Below are 24,241 nucleotides of genomic sequence, written 5' to 3' on the forward strand. Positions count from 1 at the left end.
ATACAACTTCCACTGGCCATAATGTACTCTGATAAAAAACAAACATGTCTTACATTGAAAAAAATTGTTTCATAAGGAAATTTAAAGAAGCTACAAACATGCTTAGAATTCCAATGCAATGTAACAAAAACCAGGGTCTAATTCTACACCAAGTTTGGTCAGCATTGATAAAAAATATACCCAAGTCAGACCTCGGACAATGTGAACGTGAACAACACAACGTGACAGTATCCAGCATTGTTCAAACTTAGCATTGCACTGAATCTACATTTCGGATATTCAATTTAATGAACAGTTAGACAACTGCATAGAATGAACTATTTTGAGTAATTTCTCATTTCGTGTGTTTTAACTTTTAGTTACCTTTGACCCCTGAAGATGTAAGTCATATGACTTACGAAACTTGTCAGGTTGTTTTTTAATGTTATTTATCGTAATAAACATGTGGTCCAATTACCAGAATCTTTCTTATGAAAGACACATTTAACCAGAAATTAATAATGCCAGTGTTTCACAGTTTTGTTTTTTTTTCTTCAAAGCAAAATGAATTCTCCTAACCATTTTTTTAAATATAAATTATTAAATATATATATTTATTTGAAGATAGATTTTAAAAGCAGCTGAATTTTGAAACTAGATCATTTAGTTTTTAAAACATTCATCATTAAATCAGTAATGTTAGTGATTCTAATAGATGCTATTTCAAGAGAATATTCATAAGTTCCCTAAATTTAAGTCTATATTTAAGCACTTTACTTTTAAAATATATTAACAGATCAAAAAATAACCTCATGATATGCTATAAAGTAAACTATATTCATCTATTATTATCTATTAATATATTTGTTGAAGTCCAAGCAGCAATGCGTTTTCATCATTACTACCTTTTTTTTTTTTTTTAAGAATTCAAAGGTTGAAAATCAAAAAGGTGATGCATCAATATAGTCTGTCAAGGGGGTTTCACTTAATTAAATCTAATTAAGTAACTGGCCTTTATTGATACAGATATAAAATACAATATGTTGCATTCATTTATATGAACTATCACTTGTAATAACAATGTTAAGAAAAACTGCAGCTTCATGGAGTAAGGCACAAACCTTCATTTGGGATAAAGGGAAAAATAAACTTTTAACATAAGAAATATCACCGGTTCTTGCTTTACAGATTCTCACACTCAGGCACTTGCTCGATGGTAAATTTCAAAAATGATCCTGTACTGATGTCACAGAAAATGCATGTATATATATTTATTTTTATATATTTTTTTTTCTTTTATGAAAAATCAGATATTTCTATTTTACAAGATGCTTTTCCACAAAAAATAGTTTTCTTAACGACAAAACACTGGTAGAGTTATGTGACACAGCATTTCCAAAAGTGCAAATGATGCATATTTCGTACAGAAATGACAGGGTATTCTGTCAGGAAATAATGTATAAAAATAACCTCCTCGATTTTCTGCTTAGCATCAGAAAAGCTTTATAAATAACAAAAAAATCAACTAACAGTAAGGTATATTATTCTTTATTTCGTCTTGAGAATGATGATTAGCAAAATAGTTGCTAGAACTTTTAAAACTACTACTTTCTGATCAACTCTTACAAACAATTATTGATCATATAACAGTTATATGATTTTTTTTTTTTTTTGTCAGCAGATCAATTAAATTAGAATCAAGAACAGAGAATGATTGCCCACTTAGCATGATAAACTAAGAGAATGCAGCCATCACAGATATGTCTTTAACAGGTCATGAACACAACATGGTGAAAATTTATAGGATATACATAACTATTAATTTTTTTTTATAGAAATTTATTTCCTATTTTAGTTTTTTTTTATGTACTTTAAGAATACATCTTCAGAGAATGGCTAGATAAGGAACAATGCTAACCAAATTTCAAAATTGTTGCAATCAAAAAAGGTATCAAATATATATATCTTAAGAAATACAATTACATGAATGAGCATTTAAAAATCTCAAATAATACAGTTCTTGTAAAACAGCATCCTTTTCCCAATATGAAAGAAATGCAGTTTACTACTAAGAGGGTGATAATATGCCAACATCACATTATGCTGTTCAGAATTCCTCCACACGAAATCAATCAAATGATGTATAAATAAAAGATGCAAGTTAGCAGTGTTATTCATTTGAAATAACTTTAATTGAAGATAATTTTCAGTTGACTCTTTAAAACTACACTGAGAAGAAAACTTAGCAATGGTGGCATACAGAAAGATAAAGAAACATGAAAATTTAAATTGTCGATGCTGGAAGTCATCTCAGAGAGAGAATTTTTTTTACCCGCCCCCACGAGATTGCAAAACCTGTAACATATCAGTGCTGTGTATGCAGATCAATAGTAGTTAAGAAGAAGGAACCTATTGATGTGATTCACAAACAGCTCAAGAACTTGGGAAAAACAGTGTGAAGAAACTTAATGGAGTACATCAGTTTTTTTTTTTTTACAACATCATATGACTAAATAAATTCTTTCTTTTCTTTTTTTTTTATTTGGATAACACTTGAAAAGCATTTCAGAAAGAGTGGAAATTAATTCATGCGGGTTACTATATGATTAAGAGGAACTAACTAGACAATGTAAACAATAAACATGTACTATGAATTATTAGACAAAAACACAGTTAATAGTAAGTTATCATTTAAACATTCTGATTGGTGATGAACTTCTAAACTTATGAATCCAAACGAAATGTGACAGATGTATTGCAACATTTGGCAGCTACTAACCATTAAAAAAAAAAAAAAAAAAAAAAAGAGTAAACCACTCTCTGTTTTCCCCTCTATCTATATATTATATTGATTACTCAGCTTGTGGAGTCAGATAGCAATCTCTAAGAGTAATGCAAAATTGAGAAGCCAATTGTATCACTGTTGTCTCAGAGCATGTATGGACATAATTTTAACTGCATTGTATTTGATTGTTAATTACATAAAATAACTTTACAATCTTAGTGTAGATGTCACAAAGCATGTGACAAAAACCTTTAGAAATAGTGAGATCAAAGGGGTTAGAGGATTATTCAGAGCCTCTATTATGGATTCACACAGAACTTGCCTGAAGATGTTAAATATGATGAATGTGGACAAGAGTGAAAGAATTTATAGCTACAAATTCAAAATATATTTTGTAAAATATAAAGCGCCTTGAGATGTAATAAATCAAAATTGTTCTGAGCATGAAAATTTGTAAAAAATCTTACAATAAAATATTAAAATGTAAATAAAAGTTAGGAAGAAATGTAACATTGACAATGAATTCTTAAAAATAACTTTTATATTACATTTTTGCTATAAATGTTATAACATTCAGAATTAAAAGTAAAGTAATTACATATTTCACATTTCTTGAAAAATTATTTATATACAGTATACACACAAACATAGAACAACTGAACACACATACATAGGTTTATTTTACATTACACAGGTACTGTGTGTTTCCTCCTACAGCTTTCGAAAGTACTGCAAGACATTCCTAAGAAATTATTTGAAGTTTGCTTTTTTTTTTTCCTGTTTATTTGTTAAACACACAGCATCCATGATTATAAGTTAACATTTATATGGCATATGTAAACGCAACTAGTTAGGTTAAGCTAGAATTACAAGGCTAAACTATACAGTTCAGTTATTAAAAAAAAAAGTAAACGTAAACAAATAGTATCAGGTGGTGTCTCTTGTTAACTTTGAATCTGTTTTCCCCACACCTCAATTTCATAAATATATGCACAAGTCTAGAACTGATGATGGTTAGCCATATGATATCACTTTGTGGTTTCTGTTGGCAAATCTCTATGGTGACATTGTAATAACACACAAATATTTAATCAAATCATGGACTATGAAGATACCACATACTTTTTTTTTAAGAGAAATCACCAATTCTGTGGCAAAGACCACAGCGTGGCAGTTTTATCAGCACTTGTAGTAAGAAATGAGAAATCTTGAGGATGCCAACGCCCTTGGATCACCTTGTCTGTGTGTTCAGCTACCACTATACTTGGAAGGGGCTGAGTAAGATCCCCTAAGTATAAAAATTATACATTTATTAATGTTTAATTTATTTATTATAAATAACTATTTATATATTTCTTTAAATATCTGAGCTTCTATTTATGTTATGTATTAGGCTGGGCAACCTGTTAAGAACAAGTAACTTGCTTGTCCCAAACCTAATTTTTACTAGAGCAGAGAAGTTACTCCTAGTCAATTGCATATATTCTCCAATATATGTTTTGGGAAGAACACATCAGAGTTACCAAGGTTCTCACCATCAGCTGGAGACCCTTATAAATATTACTTGCATTCTAGATGGGTTTTGAGCTCTGGTCTTTCTTTCAAAATGGTACATCTTTCTGACAACACTGTATAGACAGTAATTCTGTTTATTTATTATTATAAATAATATTTTGTTTTAAAAAAATATTACTATGACCTTCCTGCATAATATAATATTTAAATTTATTTCAAGGAATACATTTCATAATAAATCTGGAGTTAGATGAGTAATCACATTATTAAGGAAATGTTTCATAAGAAAAAAAGTTATGGAAATACTGTTAAGTACTGGTATAAATGACAACTCTTGCAGTTAATGAAACCGTGCTAATGAAATGCTACTGTGAGCAAAGTAATGGTTAGATAAATCAGAAACCACTGCTACAGACTAAAATGAAACTTTTTCATACTACTTCAGAATTTACAAAATTAGTAGATAGGCAGAAAAGAGAGGGAGGGGGTTTATATGATAGATGTTGAAGAAATTTTTTGACACAAGAAAGGGTTACTGCTGGAAGTTGTGCCAGGATATTTGTTAACAAAGATCCTTTGTGATGAACAGATTTTTTGCTTGGAGAAAGGTGAATGAGTGGAATGGGTTGCCAGTCATTTGCGAGTGCTCAGTGAATGAGAGTTCAAGAATTATAATAGGGATTGCACAAACTGTGATTAGTGTGAGCATCTTACAATAAGTCTTCAGACAGTGGAGATGCCCGTGCTATAGTAATAATAATTCTCTGATGGTCATTTTCAGTGAATCACTGAGAATGGAAATTGTCACCTCTTCTCAGTAGAGGTTTGCAAGTTAGTGCAATGGCATAATTGTGGCTCAATGCGCAAAGTGAAGAATTATAGATTAGTTTTATTAGTGTTGTAGACAAGATAATGGCAAAATTAAAATCATCATCAAATTTCTAATAACCTTGAAATGGTCCTCAGGATACTTTGATAGTACTATATTATTAAGTTTGATTAATCTAGCTTCATTTTAACAATTTTCTTTAAAATTAATCTGTCATTTGTCAGAATTCCTATATGGTAAGATTTAACATTCTAGTCTTCAAAAAGTACGTACTTTTGAAATGCATCAATCTACCTAGATCTCAGTCTTCCTGAAGGTCTTCTTTCCCTCCCTTCCTGGCACCAAATATGTTTTACTAGTACTTCCTCTCCTATTCTGTGACCATACCACCTACGATTATCAGTGCGCACACATCATCCACTCAAACTGTCTTTTTTTCACATTTCAAGTTTCTGATGAATTTTTCTATAGTATTGATTTGTGAGTGCTCAGTGAATGAGAGTTCAAGAACTATAATAGGGATTGAACAAACTGTGATTAGTGTGAGCATCTTACAATAAGTCTTCAGACAGTGGAGATGCCCGTGCTATAGTAATAATAATTCTCTGATGCTCGTTTTCAGTGAATCACTGGAAATTGTCACCTCTTCTCAGTAGAGGTTTGCAAGTTAGTACAATGCCATAATTGTGGCTTAATGCGCAAAGTGAAGAATTATAGATTAATTTTATTAGTGTTGTAGACAAGGTAATGGAAACATTACCTTGTCTAAGCTCTACCAATCGAATGTCAATTGGTAGAGCCTCTGCTACTAATGGCTCATGCAAAAAGTTAAGCAAGTTTGAGTGCGATTAGTAGTTGGAAGGAGGTCAATTGTTCGATGCTGTTGGCACACTCTCCCTCGATGAGTCTGACTCCCTGGAGGTGTAACATAATAATAATCTTCTACCACTGCTTTGTTCTGCTCATTTAATGATCTTTCAAAGTAATTACTCTAGATATCCAGAATATCTTTATCTTCCCCTTTTTATGTCACCTTTATCATCTATAATTCCTTTTATAGTACTCTTTTCTCCATTTCTAAGCTTTTTTTCAATAGACTCGAACATTTTGCTATGTTCACAATATATTTCTTCTGTCTTCTTACCAAAGTATTCTGACTTTTATTAGCTATTTTTGCACACAGTGCCATACATTTTTCTCTCTATTCTCTCATGGCATCTAATTACTTGCAAGGAACTTTGTATATTTGTTCTTTATCTGGACCACCTTTAACTTCTTGAGTCCAACATGAAATTCTGATTTTTCTTTCTTTGCAAATAACCCCCTCACATGCCTCCCTGTTTGAATAAACCACTAAGTCTTCAAGTTTTGTTTTTTGTTTTCAAACTCAATTTTTCTTATATATCTGTAGTTTATAGATACAGACTGAAGACTGGTCAGCTCTGATTTGTTTTAAAACTTTCTTATATATTTTTCTTCTCAGCATAATTGCTTTAACTTCTTGAGTCCAACATGAAATTCTGATTTTTCTTTCTTTGCAAATAATCCCCTCACGAACCTGTTTGAATAAACCACTAAGGCTTTAAGCTTTGCTTTTTGTTTTCAAACTGAGTTTTTCTTATATATCTGTAGTTTATAGATAAATAGATACAGACTGAAGACTAATCAGCTCAGATTTGTTTTAGAACTTTCTTACATATTTTTCTTCTCAGTATAATTCTCAAAATTCACACAGTATCTATCATACTTCAAATTGAACTCATTTACAGTCATGGCACCCACAACAGACTCTGGCAGCTTATTGCACTCATACACCACTCTCCAAATAAAAAAACCTAGCTCTAACATCCTTGCTAACCACACTCCTTCCCAGCTTCCATGGATGGCCCCTAGTCCTACCACCACCAGTCCTATTCTTAAAAATATCTTCTGAATTAATCTTATAGAAACCCTTCAGTAATTTGAATGTCTCAATCATATCATCCCTTTTCCACCTATCAACCAATTTCTGCAACCCACAAATCTTCAACCTGTTCTCATAAGGTTCATTCCATAGACCTGCTATCATCTTGGTCACTTGTCTCTGGATCCTCTCCACCTCCTCCCCATCAAGAAGAAACCCTGGCACCCAAATTTGGGAACAGGAGTCTAGGTGGGGTCTTATCAAGGCTCGATACAGAGGAACCATAACCTGTTTGTCTCAGCTTGTTAAAGTATTTTTCAGCAATCAAGTGATTTGATAAGCTGATTTAGCCGCTTTTGCAACGTGCCCCCTAAACTTCAACTCCCTATCCACCAACACTCCCAAATCCCTGGTCTCATCAATCTCCTAGAGTACAGTTCCACCAATGTGATATACTGCTGCTAATCTTTTCACCCCAAAATGCATAACCTTACATTTTGCCACACTGACACCCATTCTCCTTAGCCCAGTCCAAACTATCCAACTCACCCTGCAAAATCTCGACATCCTGTGCATTCACTATTGCTCTACCCAACTTTGCATCATCAGCAAACAAATAAACAGTTCCTCTCAGATCCTTTCCTATATTGTTAATGAACAAACTAAACAGTAGTGGTCCAAGAACAGAACCCTGCAGCACACCACTAGTCACAGGCTGACGTGAGCAAGTTACTGAGGCATGACCTACCCTTCACAAAACCATGCTGTCTCCGATACAGTATCCCATTTTCATCTATCCAATCCTGTATTCTCCTCTTGACTATTTTCTCCAAGACCTTGACAACGATTCCTGATATGCTGATTGGTCGGTAATTTACAACAGCAGTCTTGGAACCTCCTTTATGCAGTGGAACTATTTTCCCCTCTTTCCACCCGCTTGGGACTAACCCAGACCCAAGACTCAAATTAAACAAAATGGTCGAGGGCATTGACAATTCTTTAGCCACCTCACGTACGACACGAGCTGGAATACCATCCAATCCCACAGATGTATTGACATTGAGGTTTTGTAATAGACTATTCCGCCACATAGACCTCCACTTCATTCACCACCATTCCCATATAAGCTGTTGGTTCCTTCATTCCTGCAATGTCGCCACCTGGATGATATACTTTGGCAAAGTGCTTGCTCAGTAATTCCACCATATTAACTGATTCGGTTACCTCCATCAGCATTCTTTAAAATCATTCTGTCGTATACATTTTTTCTTTTACTTGCAACATATCGAAAAAACTGTTTGGGATTCTCTTTAGCCTGCATGGCTAATTTTCTTTCATAATCCGCTTTTGCTTTTCTTACCACACTCGTTACCCTTCTGGCCTGCGCTTTATACCATTCATGTGCCTGCAGGTCACCTTTCTCCTTAAATTCCCTCCACAGTTGTTTCTTTTTTTTTTTTTGCAGCTCAAGCTTAATGGTGTTATTCACCCATTTAACCCCTACTTCATTTACTATTCGGACTTTAGATATACAGTCAGCCATTGCCTCCTGCAAACACTTCTTAACCACCTCCCATGCACTATCAACATCCAGCCCTTGCAGTTTTACATGCCATGGCACTGAACCAAGCAAACTCCTAAGCTTGTCATACTTACCAGCCCAGTAATTCCTCATGTACCCTGTCTTAATTAAAAATTCCACACATTTAGCCACCTCCCAAGTCAAGACCCTATGACCACGTTCTCACCAATTGGTGGCAATGTGGTCATATTCATTACAACCAAATTCTCAGATGCAATTACTAGGTCAAGCACTCTCTGATCCCTAGTATTTTCCATTACATGCTGTCGCAGATAGTGATCCCTTAATAACTGCATAAAATCCAATTCATTCCTCCCATGTGTCCTCTCCTCCTTCCAATCAATGTTACCATTGAAATCCCCTATAATAATTGCCCTCCTTCCATTCATTGTTTCTATTTGCTAATGCATACTATCTCCACCATCTATTCCATCACCCGGTCTATAGCAGCACCCAATTGTACATTTTGTTCCGCTAGCCTCAATCTCACATCAAATAGCCTTAAATGTGCTCTTTTCTCTATCCTGCAGTTCAACTTCTATTCTCCTTGGCTGCAGTTCATCAGCTACCATCAATAACACTCCTCCCCCTTTTTATTCTCCCTGTCCCTCCTGAACACACTATACCCCTCACAATCAATCCCACTAGCTATGTCATCTTCTGTCAGCCATGTTTCACTAATGCCAATAACCTGTGGCCTGGAAGAGCCAACCAAGGCCAAAAATTCTTCCTTCTTGATCCTAATACTCCTGGCACTAGTATACATGCAATGCAGAAGCCAGTTAGTCACACCCCTATTTTGATGCCTTATACTAACTATCCCATTCTGATTTGTTGTCCTTCGTACTTGCTCGGGCATATTATACACTCAACTGCCTCCCTAAAGTCTGTATATCTAATCCCCCTCCCCATAATAACTCTAATTTCTCTGATTCTGCACTTCCACTTCATTCAACAACACTTTTTGCAAGTCTGTGCACACCAAATCCATTCAAATACAAACCATCCCTCATATTTTACCCACAAACAAAAGGTTGCAAGAGCTATAGCACATCAAGTGCCAAGTGTGGGTAAGAAGAACTTTATATGTTTTTCAAATAGTTCAGATTGTAGTCTTAGGAGAAGACAGAGTTAGGAAGGCTGTTCCAGAGGACTAAGGTAAATGAAATGAAAGAGAAGTTGGTTAATAATGATACTTTAAAAACATTGCTTTACACAGGTAAGGGAAATTAGAATTTATAAACAACTCTATATTTTGTTCACTGTAACATCAGGGAGAGAGCAAAATAATTGGTTGCAACACTTAAAATATTAACACAAGAATGAGCCAAACAGCATGAGTCATACTTTCAGGTGTCCTAGTTGCAGGTGAGCGAACAGGAGACAACTCCATTAAAGTTCCACGGAACCATGCCAATAGTTGTGTCATTAAAAATAAATAAAATAAATAAATACAATATGTATGAACAATTTATGAGGATTAGTTCCTAAAACTAGGAGATAGGCATGCAGTCTGATTAAGATTAGGGTCAGAACATAGCATTCCACATATTTAAAAGAATAGATGATCAAATTTAAATCTACTATAGTGTAACATACTATAGTGTCTGATCTCACTGAACTCTATGTCTAGTATCCATTGCATGTTTCTCATGTCACTGACACTAGATATGGAGTTGATAGCATGAAAAACTAGGTCTGAACCCCTCTGATTTCAGAAATCATATGTATGTTGAGTTTTTTTTTTTTTTTGGATTTAATAGCACAAGGACAGCTATTGTCATACTGCACCAAAGACATGTAATAAATAAGGGACTTATACAGGTCTAAAAACTATATATAAAAGTTGAAATAATAATAAAAATCATAAATGAAACATTTCTTAGGAGCATACTAATTAATAAATAAGACAACATAAAATCAGTGTAGAAAAACAAATGTAAAAGATGCATATAAAATAAAAGTAAAAAAAAAAATGTTAAAATTCATAAAACATACATTAAATTTGAGGGTGGTCTGAAAAGTAATCAGCCTAACAATGAAAAAACGAATTTTTAATTTCAAAATTATTTTTATTTTTCAACATAATCTCCCTTAAGACAAATATATTTATTCCAGCCGATGCTCCAGTGCCATTATCCTGTCCCTGTAGTAGTTCTCAGCAAGATCTGCAAAATATTCCTCTACAGCTGCAACCACCTCTTCATTCGAAGAAAAACGCCGACCAGCGAGGAAGCGTTGTAGTTTTGGGAAGAGACAGAAGTCAGAAGGAGCCAAATCTGGGGAATAGGGTGGATGTTCCAACAATTCATAGTGCAGATCCCTTAATTTTCCCATTGTCAAAACACCTTGGGCAGGTGCATTGTCCTGACGAAAGATAATTTTTTTCTTCTGTAAACTGGGTCTTTTCTCAAGAATTTTTTTGTCTAGTCTGGTTAAAAGATCAGAATAATATTCCCTGATTATTGTTTTACCCTTTTCAAGATAACTAATAAACAAAATGCCTTCAGCATCCTAAATTACCAATGCCATGATCTTTCCTGCTGATGGAACCGACTTTGTCTTCTTTGGCACTGAAGAAGTGGCTTCTGTCCACCGTTTTGACTGCTGTTTGAATTCTGGTGTGTAATGGTGAATCCAAGTCTTATCCATAATAATAAATCAATGCACAAAATCAGTTTTATTCTTGTTAAAATGCTCCGAGCACTGTTCAGAGATTTTCATGGGAGTGCGTTTTCGATCTGCCGTGAGCAAGCGTAGCACCCATCTTGTGCAAAGCTTTTTCATTTGCAATTCTTCATGCAAAATATATCCTACATGTTCTTTTGAAATGCCTATAGTCTAAGCAATTTCATGTACTTTCACTTGCCAGTCATCAAATACCATATCGTGCACTTGATCAATGATTTCTAGTGTTGTTACATATTTTGGACATCCTTCATGTGGATCATCTTCAAGGCTGGTACTGCCATGTTTAAACTCGGCAGCCTATTCCTTAATTGTCGATAACGAAGAAGAGTGCCCATAAACTTTTATGAACTTTGAATGAATTTCTTTTGGCTTTAAACATTCTTTTACAAAGAATTTATCCATTTCACAGGATACAGACAACACTTTTGCTTCAGACAGCTATATAAAACAAACTACTTGATAGAATGACTTGCAATTTCACATGGATGCTTAAGACAGATGTACCAACTTAGGAAAAAAACATAGTGTTGCCATTCATGGTCAAGGCTGAGAATGTTTCAGACCACCATCATATGTTATATGAGGTGGAAAAGATTAATATTCTGTAAAAACCATGTTGAAGTTGAGTCTGATAAAATGTGCCAAAGTGTGTAAGACTCAGATTCTAAAAGTTGCTAAAATAATGACGGCGCTCATTGGTGAAACATGGGTAGTCGATTAAAACATGAGTGATGGATAGGCATGTCATCACCCCTCAGAAGGAAGGAGTGGATGAAATGACTATGACTTATATGAAGCTGAACAAGAACAACTTTCTCTGTTCAAAACCTGCACAGGCTAGACTGTCATAATTTAATTTCAAGCTTAATTTGGTAGAGCTTATTATTACTCTCTGTTCTAAAATAGCCACTGAAATAGGAGTTTTTGTCTTATAATCTGCATATGGTACAAGCAGATAGTGGATGTCTGAGAAATGAGCTGATCTTGCTGAATTATCTGCAGCCTTGTGTCCTTTAATCCCAACATAGCTTGGAATCTAACAGAAGCATACATCAAAGAGTAGCTTTCATAATTGAAATAGGTGTTGAATTTGAGAGAGAGCATTGGACATTGCTGTAGCTCTAGACTTCTTGCCTGAAGAGAACTTTGCAAGTCTGAATATATTATGCACCTTTGGTAGCAGTGGAATCTGATGTATTTTAGTGCAAGCTCTATCACATACAGCTTTGCTGTAAAGTTGTTACACTCTAATGGGATCTGTGCAGATATATTTTCTTAAAATATGGCAGAAGATCCCACTAGGTCCTCTGATTTTGAGCCTTCTGTGTAGACAGATACCAAATTAGAGTATCCAGTTCTATGAGCTTTGAAGAGCTGCTGGAAGATGACAGCAGTGATGGAAAATTTCAGTGGCCTGCTGAAAGAAAAAGCTGCATGTATGATTGCCACCATGGTGAAAGTGAGTTAGGAAGCAGCTGAACTATGTTGTCTATCGCTATTTCTTGAGGATGTAAGAGAATGTTCATCAGCAAACAAAAGGGTTTTATGGCAGTCTGTCAAATTGTGGCCAAAAGATAGTTGGATAGATGGGGGTGCTCTGGCAGGGATTCTATTTTAGTTACATATAGAAGAGATAGCTGTTGGCACCGAAGCGACAAAGGTGGTTCATTTGTCTTGACATATAGACTAGGAATAGGTGATGTGCGAAATGCTCCATTTGCAATTCTGATAGTGAGTAGGGTCTAGCCATTGCAGCATACTCTCCATGATAGAAGCATACATAGACCTGGGACAAGAGGATGAAGTGCTCATTCTCAGGAGGAGTTGGATTCGGTGCCAGAGCTGCACATCCACCATAAGAGCCACAAATGGAAGCCCACTCACTAGCAAGCAATGCCTATGCTTGGGAGTGGAACACCAGGGCTACCCAGGACACTATACGAGCACCACAGCAAACCTTGTCGATATCCCTGGACCATGGGGAAGGAGACTCACTGCAACACCCTTGACCCTTGCAAGGAAACCCACTAGTTAAATGATACTGGTTGAGCTATCCAGGACTGCCTATCTTGCAGAAGAAAAGCAAAAGCACTGACAAAGAATAAGAATGAAAAGGTCGAGTACCATTACCGGTCCCCTGCAGCATGGTCACTAATTAGCTGGTGGGTGTCCAAGGTGGTGTAGAAGTTGGCTGTTGATGACCTTCTCTATAGTTTGTTTTTGAGAAAAAGGAAATGAGAGCAATTGGATGGTAGTTTGTTGGTTGACTTATCACCTTTCTTTGGAATGGAATGAATGTAGACTTTCATGTTGCAGGGTAGATGCCAATTAAGTAGAAAAGATCAAAGAGGCAATACAGGAAAAATATAGACAAAATTACATGATAGGTGTGAATTCCAGAGCATAAGTTTTTAGCACAACAGATAGCATGCTATCAGGAACATTGTGTCCAAATTATTCATGATTCTTGTGTTTCTTTCTGGCAGAAAACTAGAGGTGGCATACTTTGCCATGTCAGAAGCTATCTTCAGATCATATAACTCTTGATCATTCATTCAATGATGACTATAGTGCAACTTAAAAAAGAACATATATTCATTCGTGTGACTTTTGAACGGAGAAGATCTCCAGTGTGTTAAAAACTATCGTGCTTCTTCCTTCTATCCAGCAGTGAACTGATCTAGGTTGAAAAAAGACCATACATGCAGGTTGTTTTTCATGGAAAGGAAAAATATATAAACAAGTGAAATGAAATGTAACAAGTCTTCTCTCAAGTCAATTTCTATATGAAACACACCTGGAGAACAAAATACTCAATACAGCTGCACTCAAACCTGTAGTCTGGTTGCACTATGTAGATGATGTGTATGTTATCTGGACCTCATAGCATTAGATAGTGTGCACTTTTAGTGCACTTAACCAACAACCACTAAAAAAATTACATTTCACCATGGCAAGAGAATCAAATAACTGTCTACACTTCCTGGACATATTAGTCACACAATCCTTTAAATGGTTCATTATTTTTTTCTATTTTTATAAAAAGCCAACAAACACTGGAAGACACAAAAACAATTACTATCATGAAGTCCTACAATATAGTATCCTCAAAACAATAACCTATTTATATAACATACACGAGAAAAGTTATCTGTTCCAATGAATGACAACTTTTGCTACTGAACTTTAGCCAATGGTTACAACTTCCTATAAAAATCATAAAATCCCTATATCTGAGGTATGCTGGAAAAGATAACCAGAATGTTAAATAAACAATCTCCAAAAACAATCACTACACATTATCTACATAGTGCACTCTGGATGTAATAGATGGAGTATAAACAGCAGCACACCTTGTGCCTGTAACTTAATCTAATGTGGATTTTTCACTATCTCTCATATCTTAATGTGTCCCCCAGAGTTCAAAGAACAAACTAGGTGGAGTGAAATGGATGTGCAACCTTATTAAGCAAGAGATTCATAAGATGATATGAAAGGAGTATGTGAGAATAAGAGTGAGAGGAGTTATAGAATATATAAAGTTCAGGTCTGAAAAGTTACGAGTATCATGTGGAAAGCTAAATTAGAGTATAAAAGAAATTGGCTGTGAAAGCTAAAGGCAACCAAAAAAACTTATCACATGCTGCAAGTAAAAGAATGAACGAATGTGGAATAACTTTAGTGAATTCAATGGTACCTGTCTTTAGAGGCAGGTTCATTACATGCCTCTCCAGATGAATCAATTTACTTTATAGTTTGCCAATTTGTCTCCAAGGTTTGGTTCTTGCATTTCATGACAGAAAAATCAGAACTCCATGTGAGACCTAAGAAGATAATGAGACAGTCATGGTAAAAAAAAGTATATTGAAAGCACCTAGCAGGTAAGTCAGCATGTACTCTGAGGGAATAAAAAAAAATGCAAGAAAGCAAAGTGTAAAAGCAGCTGAACAAAAGTCATGAGAAGACTGGTAAGAATACAGAAGATAAATACCAGAAAGATGGCAAATTTTTTCAATAGCTTCGAAAATAAAGCTTAGAAATGAAGGAAAGAGGACATGTAAAAAGAATCACAGATGATAAAGATATTTTAGATGACTGGTGTAATTATTTTTGAAAGATTGCTAAATGAAATAAGAAGTGAGAGAACAGTGGTAAAAAATTAAAAACAAAATACATTCAAGAGTGCATATCAATGTCTGAAGAGTAAAAGCCATCAAAAAATTGAAATGTGGAAAGGCAACTGGAATAGTAGTATTCGATCATAAATGTTCAAATATTATTATTACACAGGTATTTTCATGGAGTCAAAAGACCACTGCAGGAGACCAACACTAACCATTATTCACACAATACCCACATACCTCTCCTTAAACTTATTCACTGTTGGGGCACTCACAACTACCTCTGGCAATCCATTACATTCATTCACCATTCTTCAAGCAAAGAACCTAGCGTATACACCCTTACTAACAACACTCTTAAACTTTCCTTGTTCTCCCCCCCTACTCCTCAAGCATTGAAAAATTTCTTTTGTGTCAATCTTACAGAATCAATCCCTTTAATAACTTATAGGTTTCTATTATGTCCCCTTTCGTTCACCTCCCACTAAACTCTGCAACCCCCCCCCCACACACACCTTCAATCTATCCTCACAGGGAGCATTTCACAGACCTCACTAATCTCTGAATCCTCGCACCACCTTCTGCTCTCCAAGAAATCCAAGTGACCAAATCTGTACATTGCAGTCCAGATGTGGCCAAATCATAGCCTTATGAAGAGGGATAATAAACCCTCCTATCTTTGTTTGTCAATGTGTTCTTCAACATCCACATAATCCTTTCAAAAGGAGTAATCCTTCATGCTACCCCTAGAGCGTATCTACATTCCTATCCACTAATTCCTGGATTTTACCTTTAACCAAACTTTTCCAATACTTTAACCAGCAATCCAGAGATATTAACTAGTCTGTAATTTGCTGCTTCTGTCTTGGAGCCATCTTTATGTAATGGAACTATCTTGCACTTTATTCACTCAATTGGAACCTTGCCAGAGCTGAGATTTAGATTAAACAACTTCACCATAGGCCCTGTCTGTTCTTGTGCACATTCTTGTAGCATACAAGCTGATATACTGTCAACTCCCACTGAAAGCTCAGGTATCCAGAATATGATTACCTTTCAGTTTTTATTAGTATGACTTAACTCCATGGCATTCAAGGGCACATCATGGGACACTGTACACCTATGCCCTTCACCACTCACTATGATAACCACCATCCACTAATTAAGCATAATATGGATTTTACTTACATAATTATCACAGAATTTTTGCTCCAGTATCAAGGGCTCAGATATCCTTGATACTGGAGTGACAATTCTATGCAATTTTAATATTAATTTACAAGCAGTGGAAATGAAAGTTTTTCACTGAAGGAAGATTAGAGAAGATAGAAAGAAATGGAGAGAATTGATCCACCTGATCTGACAATTTTTGTTGGAGCAGTTGTAAATAAAGAAGAATATTTTAATAATATGGTGATTCACCAATTTCCTGCTTGTATATGGAAATATGACATATACCACTGATTTGATTTAGCTCTCCATATCTCAACAGATCTAGCATCCACTGATGAGACCTCAATAAAGGTTGAAATTGGCCTGGGTGATGACCCTTTTTCATAATGTATGACAATATACATATTCAAAATATGTGTTGTGCATTATGGGATACTAGGACATTTGATGTGAATGTCATTTGCATCTACAGGGTGTTCGGGATAAATTTGACATATTTATAATTAATTATATTTTTCCGTAAGTTACATGTATTAACACACACTTCTCTTCATTTAAAAGTTTGGACCCTTCTTCATTCATATACAAGATGTCAGAAAGGATGGATAGCTGGAACCCACCTGAATCATGGAAGAGAATAACTTGTATCATGATGATTCGTGCCCGCCATCAAAATAAGGATATTACGACTGCTGCCCAATGCTCCCTGAATACAGTAAAAACAATCAGGCATGAACTAGAGACTTGCAATGGTGACTACGAGGATGTAGCAAGAAGAAAGATCCCTAGCAGACGATCTGATTGCGTTCGTACAGCAGAATTCCTCGCAAATCTGCAGGAACAGGTGTTGAAGAACCCTGGCATTGGAATTCGGGCTTTGTTCGTGGAGTTGCTAACTGTAGTCAAGCCCTGGATAACAAGGGTAGCCAATGGTAGGCCGTATGTATGGCAGCAGGATTCGGCCCCTTGCCACACCTCTGGGAAAAGTCAAAAATGGTTGTCTGAAAATTTCTACGACTTCACCAGTCCAAATGTTTGGCCTCCAAACTCCCCAGACCTTAACCCCATGGATTATTTTGTATGGGGCGCAGTTGAAAAAGACACCAATCGCACTTCCAGTAATACAAAAGCCCAGTTAATGGATAAAATTAAAACAGTTTTTGCGGCCCTTCCCAGGGAGACTGTAGCATCAGCTTGTTCGAGGTTCCGAAGCAGAATTGAAGCTGTGATCGATGCTAATGGTGGTTATTTTGAGTAAATCTTTTTGATAGTATTGTAATTAACTCTGCCTGTAATGTTTTTTTGTCAATTCATTAAATTTAATAGATACAAAGAAGATTTTCTTTTTCCTTACGAAACTGTCAAATTTATCCCGAACACCCTGTATATATAAGTAGCCTATTAGGATGTTGCTTCTCAAGCTTAAAGGATAAAAATAGGAATATAATTTCTTGTTAAGAATAATTTACAATTCACTTTAGTCATGTGCTGGCTGGATGACCTTTTGGAGGATTCACCTGAAATGCTCTGGAAAGGAGTCAAAGTAATAATACAGGAAGGATACAGCCAAGAAGTATCTAAGCTCAATTAGAAGACCAAGAGACCTAGGACGTCAAATTCAACATGGGAGCTTATCAAAAGGAGGCAGTTGGTGAAACAGACAAGAACAGAAGAATATAAAAGATTACATAGAGAAGTCAGTGAGGTCATCAAGTCAGGAGAAGGAAAATTTTTATGCTAATAAATGTGAAGGGATGGAGTTGTAAATGAAGAAGTACAATTATAAAAGGATACTTATATTTCTTTCAGTTTGTGACCTAAAACACAAGTTTAAAACCAAATTGAATGAAATCAAAGATAGCAATGGAACAGTACTAACAGAAGAACTGGAAATCAAAAACAGATGTTAAGAGTATTGTGAGAAACTGCACAGCAGAGAGAGTAAGGAAAATTTGGAGGAGCCTTCTCACCAGGAAAATTTCAATTTGGAACCTCTTCCACTTAGGCATGAGATTGAAAGCAATTAAACAGTTTAACAATAAGGCCCCCAGATGGAATCCTGGCAAAGTTAAGGCCACAGGAGGGGGATGGAGGGATGAGTGTTTCATAGATTGATAACAAGGATATGGGAGACAGGAAGAAGTCTGTTTTCATACCACTGCACAAGACCATAGATATGAAGGATTACAAGAAATATAGAACTATTAGTTTAATCTCTCATGCAAGCAAGATTTTATTAAAGCTCATTCTAAATAGGAGTGAGGCCAAAGTTGAGGTAGAGATACCCAAGGAACAAACAGATTTTAAGAAATAATAAATTTAGTTTAATCCTTTATCCAAGTGTGAGCAAACAAAGTTTGCACCTGAAAATATTTTCAGGACTGGAGTAAGGTAGTACAACACCCAGCAACTCGTAGCAAAGGTGGAGCAAGCTACCATCACTCCTATCCCAGTATCTCCCATAATGCAAAACACATCTCCTTGCAGATATGTATAATGTTATGCATTAAAGGAAGGGCCACTACCCAGACTAGTTTCGACCTTTATTGAGGTCTCTTCAGTGGGAGCCAGGCCCAGAGGTGGAGATACCAGGCAGAAGCAATAGCGAGGTCATCTTTACCTATAGGAGTTACCAAACGGTGTGCCACCTTTTTATTAAATTACTCTGGATTTAGAGAAAGATGTTAACATTTTATTTTTCACTTGGTTAGACTATAATAAATTTAGTTTAATCCTTTATCCGGGTGTGAGCAAACAAAGTTTGCACCTGAAAATATCTTCAGGACTGGGGTGAGGTAGTAACAATGGGCAACTCGTAGCAAAGGTGGTGCAAGGTACCATCACTCATATCCCAGTATCTCCCATAATGCAAAACACATCTCCTTGCAGATATGTATAATGTTATGCATTAAAGGAAGGGCCACTATCCAGACTAGTTTCGACCTTTATTGAGGTCTCTTCAGTGGGAGCCAGGCCCAGAGAGGCAGAAGCAATGGTGAGGTCATCTTTACCTATAAGAGTTGCAAACGGTATGCCACCTTTTTATTAAATTACTCTGGATTTATAGAAAGATGTTAAAAGTTTATTTTTCACTTGGTTAGACTATAATAAATTTAGTTTAATCCTTTATCCAAGGCTCCCACTGAAGAGACCTCAATAAAGGTCGAAACTAGTCTGGATAGTGGTCCTTCCCTTAATGCATAACATTATACATATCTGCAAGGACATGTGTTTTGCATTATGGGAAATACTGGGATAGGAGTGATGGTATCTTGCTCCACCTTTGCTATGAGTTGCCCGGTGTTATACTACCTTACCCCAGTCCTAAAGATATTTTCAGGTGCAAACTTTGTTTGCTCACACTTGGATAAAGGATTAAACTAAATTTATTATAGTCTAACCAAGTGAAAAAAAAAATAAACTTTCAACATCTTTCTCTAAATCCAGAGTAATTTAATAAAAAGGTGGCACACCGTTTGGCAGCTCCTATAGGAGGAGATGACCTTGCTAATGCTTCTGCCTTGGTATCTCCACTTGGGCCTGGCTCCCACTGAAGAGACCTCAATAAAGGTCGAAACTAGTCTGGATAGTGGTCCTTGCTCCACCTTTGCTATGAGTTGCCCGGTGTTATACTACCTTACCCCAGTCCTAAAGATATTTTCAGGTGCAAACTTTGTTTGCTCACACTTGGATAAAGGATTAAACTAAATTTATTATAGTCTAACCAAGTGAAAAAAAAAATAAACTTTCAACATCTTTCTCTAAATCCAGAGTAATTTAATAAAAAGGTGGCACACCGTTTGGCAGCTCCTATAGGAGGAGATGACCTTGCTAATGCTACTGCCTTGGTATCTCCACTTGGGCCTGGCTCCCACTGAAGAGACCTCAATAAAGGTCGAAACTAGTCTGGATAGTGGTCCTTCCCTTAATGCATAACATTATACATATCTGCAAGGAGATGTGTTTTGCATTATGGGAGATACTTGGATAGGAGTGATGGTAGCTTGCTTCACCTTTGCTACGAGTTGCCCAGTGTTGTACTACCTTACCCCAGTCCTGAAGATATTTTCAGGCGCAAACCTTGTTTACTCACACTTGGATAAAGGATTAAACTAAATTTATTATAGATTTTAGGAAAGATCAGGGTAGCAAAGATCAGCTCCTTTGCCTTATACACAGATCATTGAAATGCATAAAGAATTTATTTAAACTCTATGTAATGTTTTTCAGAGACTGCCACAAACCTTTTGACTGTGTTCAGTATATGAAATTGTGGGAAATAATGAAAATAATGGGCATATCAGGTTGATAGCTAACTTGTACAGAGAGCAAGAAGCCATGGTAAGAACAGGTATTAGATTAACTGATTGGCTTCAGGTCAGCGAGGTTACCTACTTTCTCCTCACCTATTTAGTATCTATGCAAAGAATATTATGCACATAGCATTAGATGAGCATTAGACAGAAATTAGGTATGCTGAACTCCTTTGCAATGACAAGGAAGAACTATGATGAATCCTTGACAATGTTCATGAGATTAGTAAGAACAGAGGAGACTTCAACTCAATCATAGCAAGACAAAGATTATGGTTCTCAAGGGAAATATAGACAGGGAAGCTCTTGAGAAAGAAGTGTAACTTAATGGAAAAAGAATTGAGGAAGTCAGAAAGTCTGAGTAGTACCTGGGATCCATTATTAATGTGAAGAATTTCTGTTCAGAAGACAGCAAAAGAAGATTAAAAATGTCTAAAGCAACAGTCAGACTTGTCTAAAATCTGGAATGATGGATCTATCTCCAGAGGAACAAAGTTCCTCTGGAGATAGATCATTCTGGATGCAGCTTTTTTCCCAAGTCACTTATGGATGTGAAAGTTGGAACCTAAAGAAGTTTGATAGGAAAAGGATATTTTTTTAGATGTGGTTTACAGAAGGCTGTTGAGGATATCATATACTGCAAGGTGGTCAAATGGAAGGTGCTAGAAAGGATCAATATCTTTAAGGCTTCTTAAAGATATTGATAGAAGAAAGCTGAAAAACATCAGACACAATTGAAAGGATGGAAGGAGAACTCAAAACAGTAATAAGATAAAGTACCTGGATAAAGAAGAAGGGGTAGATCCCCCGATGAGATGGATGGTGCATCTGGAGTGACTGATCTACAGATAGTCTAAACCATTAGAAAAGCATACAACATGACCACTTGGGGAGGACCTGATGTGCCATATCGCCAAGCAGATCAGTGACCATATGGCCCTTGATGATGTCCAATGAACAGATGAATGAATTTTAGTTATATATGTTACCAAAGAACTTTAATGGTCTATTAACAACTCCAAAATTAAAAACTGAACATTTTAATTCAGTATTTTGCCTAACAGTAACTGAGACATTTTCAAGAATAAAGATAGCATGTAAACAGAGAATACCAATCAATCATTAAAATATTTTTACTACATCTCAGGGCACAGTTAAAAGTAAACAGTTTTTTTTATTGATTTAAACACAGAATTACAGTCTCCCAGAAGTTTGACAGTTTTTTACATTTATATTTATTTAGATTAGAAGTATTCTGTAAAGCCATAAGCAGTTTCCCAGAATAAATAATCTGTCACTATGAAGTATAGTATGAAAAAGACTAACAGTCTTTCTCAATATCTAACTGCATGTAAGGTGTCAGCTGTCCTATTTCTTTTATCCTCCCTGAAAATACAGTACCCTGTACATTCTATCCCAGTAATATCATTTTCTGCCAACCAGGTCTCACTAATAACTATAATTTTTGGCCAAGTTGAGCTGACAACTTGGTTTAAATTCATAAACTTCTCTCCCTTATTTCTGATGCTTCTGGCATTCAGGTATATGCATTTCAACATCCCCTTTGATACACAATTACCTTTGTGTAATGTCATTACCAATCTATTTGAAACCGAAATTTGTGAAATTACATTCAACATTGCATAATCATTTTTGTACACACATTTATCCCCCCCTACCCCAATATCTCCAGTTTTCCTTGGTTTTGGCACTTCAAACTTTTACTAAACAACACTTGCTCCAAACATCTAACTCCACACAACCATTGAAATGAAGTCATTTAGGCATATATCCTACAGTTCTTTTTTGTCCACCAAATTCACTCCATGCATCTGTAAACTGCACTCTTTCCTTCTACAAAATCTCCTCATTGACTCATTAGCAATATCTGAACATTAATTCACATCACTATCCACAAGCAAATATATGGCATAACAACATTAACACACAGGGCTAGAGTTATTTCCTGAAATGACAATTTAATCCAAAAAAGAATTATAACAACATTTTTAATAATTTCACCAGTAATAATTACAATTCTAACAAGATAAACAGGTTGATAAATCCAGCATCTAATAGCTCTCTATTAGAATAAATAAAGGAAGCTAGTTTTAATATTGGTTTATTGGTAGTTTATAATAGTATTTATTGAGTATTTTTTCAGATATATTGTCAGTGTAAACTCCCATATTATAGACACCTGCAGCATAATGGAGAGAATACTAGAATTATATAGAGGTGCACCACAGATTTTTTGGCACTGTTGGTTCAGAGCCAAGCCGAATTAGCTGTTTCTTCAAAAATTATAGGAGGTGTTGAACCATCCATTTCCAATGAGTTATATACTTGTAGTTATGAACCAACATAATGACGAAATTAGAATGAGATCAAATCAGACCATCTGGCTTAAATTCACAAAGAGAAGAAACTACACCAAACTTACTGGATGTAGGTATTCAAAGTAATAGTTGGTGGAGTGTTTGCATTAACAGCAAGAGAGGGTCGACATTAAAGTTTATTTTGAATGGTACCATGTTCGTATAAACTAATGCACAAAACTTAGCGATATAAGTTTATGTAGTTTAAATTCTTAACTATAGAAATTAAACCACATGTGGGGATTTTAAAGTCTTGACTTATCAATGACATTCTTGATATTAAAGTGCATAATGGTGATTACAACATTAGTAGTCTCAGAAGAAACAGAACATGAAACAGAAGCAGGGATATGGGATTAATGATACATTGAATTCCTAGCGAGATGGCAGGTGTATGTTAATGTAGTGGAAGAAGCAGTGATAATATTATGGGACTGTTACTTAAAGAGATAAAAAAGAAAGTATTATTAATGAGAAAAATTTTTAAAATGAGAGATAAGAATTAGTGATGAGCCACATTAATTAACTCTGTGATGGCAACAGTATTGAGGAGTGAAATTTCAACAAAGCTTATTTTGAGGATACGTTAAGGGCATTTAAAAAGGTATTAAACAGGAGACAATTAATGGAAGCAACATCTTGCATAATTTAATGTATAGTTTATTCTTAGAAATAAATTTCATAAATAATTATGGCATCAGATGGATGGATAATAAAGTTCTCAGAGAAATTTTGCTAGCCTGGGCAGCCAAGTGGCTATGACTTTCAACTCTCCAACCAATAAGTTATGAGTTCAAATCGCATAGCAAGAATAGATATATGTGAATGTCTTTAATGAGAACTGACTACTGATGAACTAAAATAACTTTTCAAACAGCAATGTGAAAAAAAGGAAATGGAAATTTCATCTGAAGATGGAGAGAAAGAACAAATTACGACTTCTGAAATCAAAAATGTTTTGGCAAAGTGGGA

General features: G+C 35.5%; 1 protein-coding gene across 2 annotated transcripts in view; it reads right to left on the reverse strand.

Moving 5' to 3' along the window:
- Positions 1–1,511: 1,511 nt before the first annotated feature.
- LOC150098417 (WD repeat-containing protein 47-like) overlaps positions 1,512–24,241 on the reverse strand; it is a 218,361-nt gene continuing 195,631 nt past the window's right edge. For both annotated transcript variants that reach the window (XM_090404658.1, XM_090404657.1), the window contains one exon: positions 1,512–4,052. In XM_090404658.1, the coding sequence (XP_090260784.1) occupies positions 3,904–4,052 (149 nt within the window). In that variant the 3' untranslated portion in view covers positions 1,512–3,903. The remainder of the gene's footprint in view (positions 4,053–24,241) is intronic.

Source organism: Typopeltis vanoorti, chromosome 15 (assembly GCF_054136105.1).
Source record: "Typopeltis vanoorti isolate ZY-2024b chromosome 15, IOZ_Tvanoo_1.0, whole genome shotgun sequence".
Taxonomy (NCBI): domain Eukaryota; kingdom Metazoa; phylum Arthropoda; class Arachnida; order Uropygi; family Thelyphonidae; genus Typopeltis; species Typopeltis vanoorti.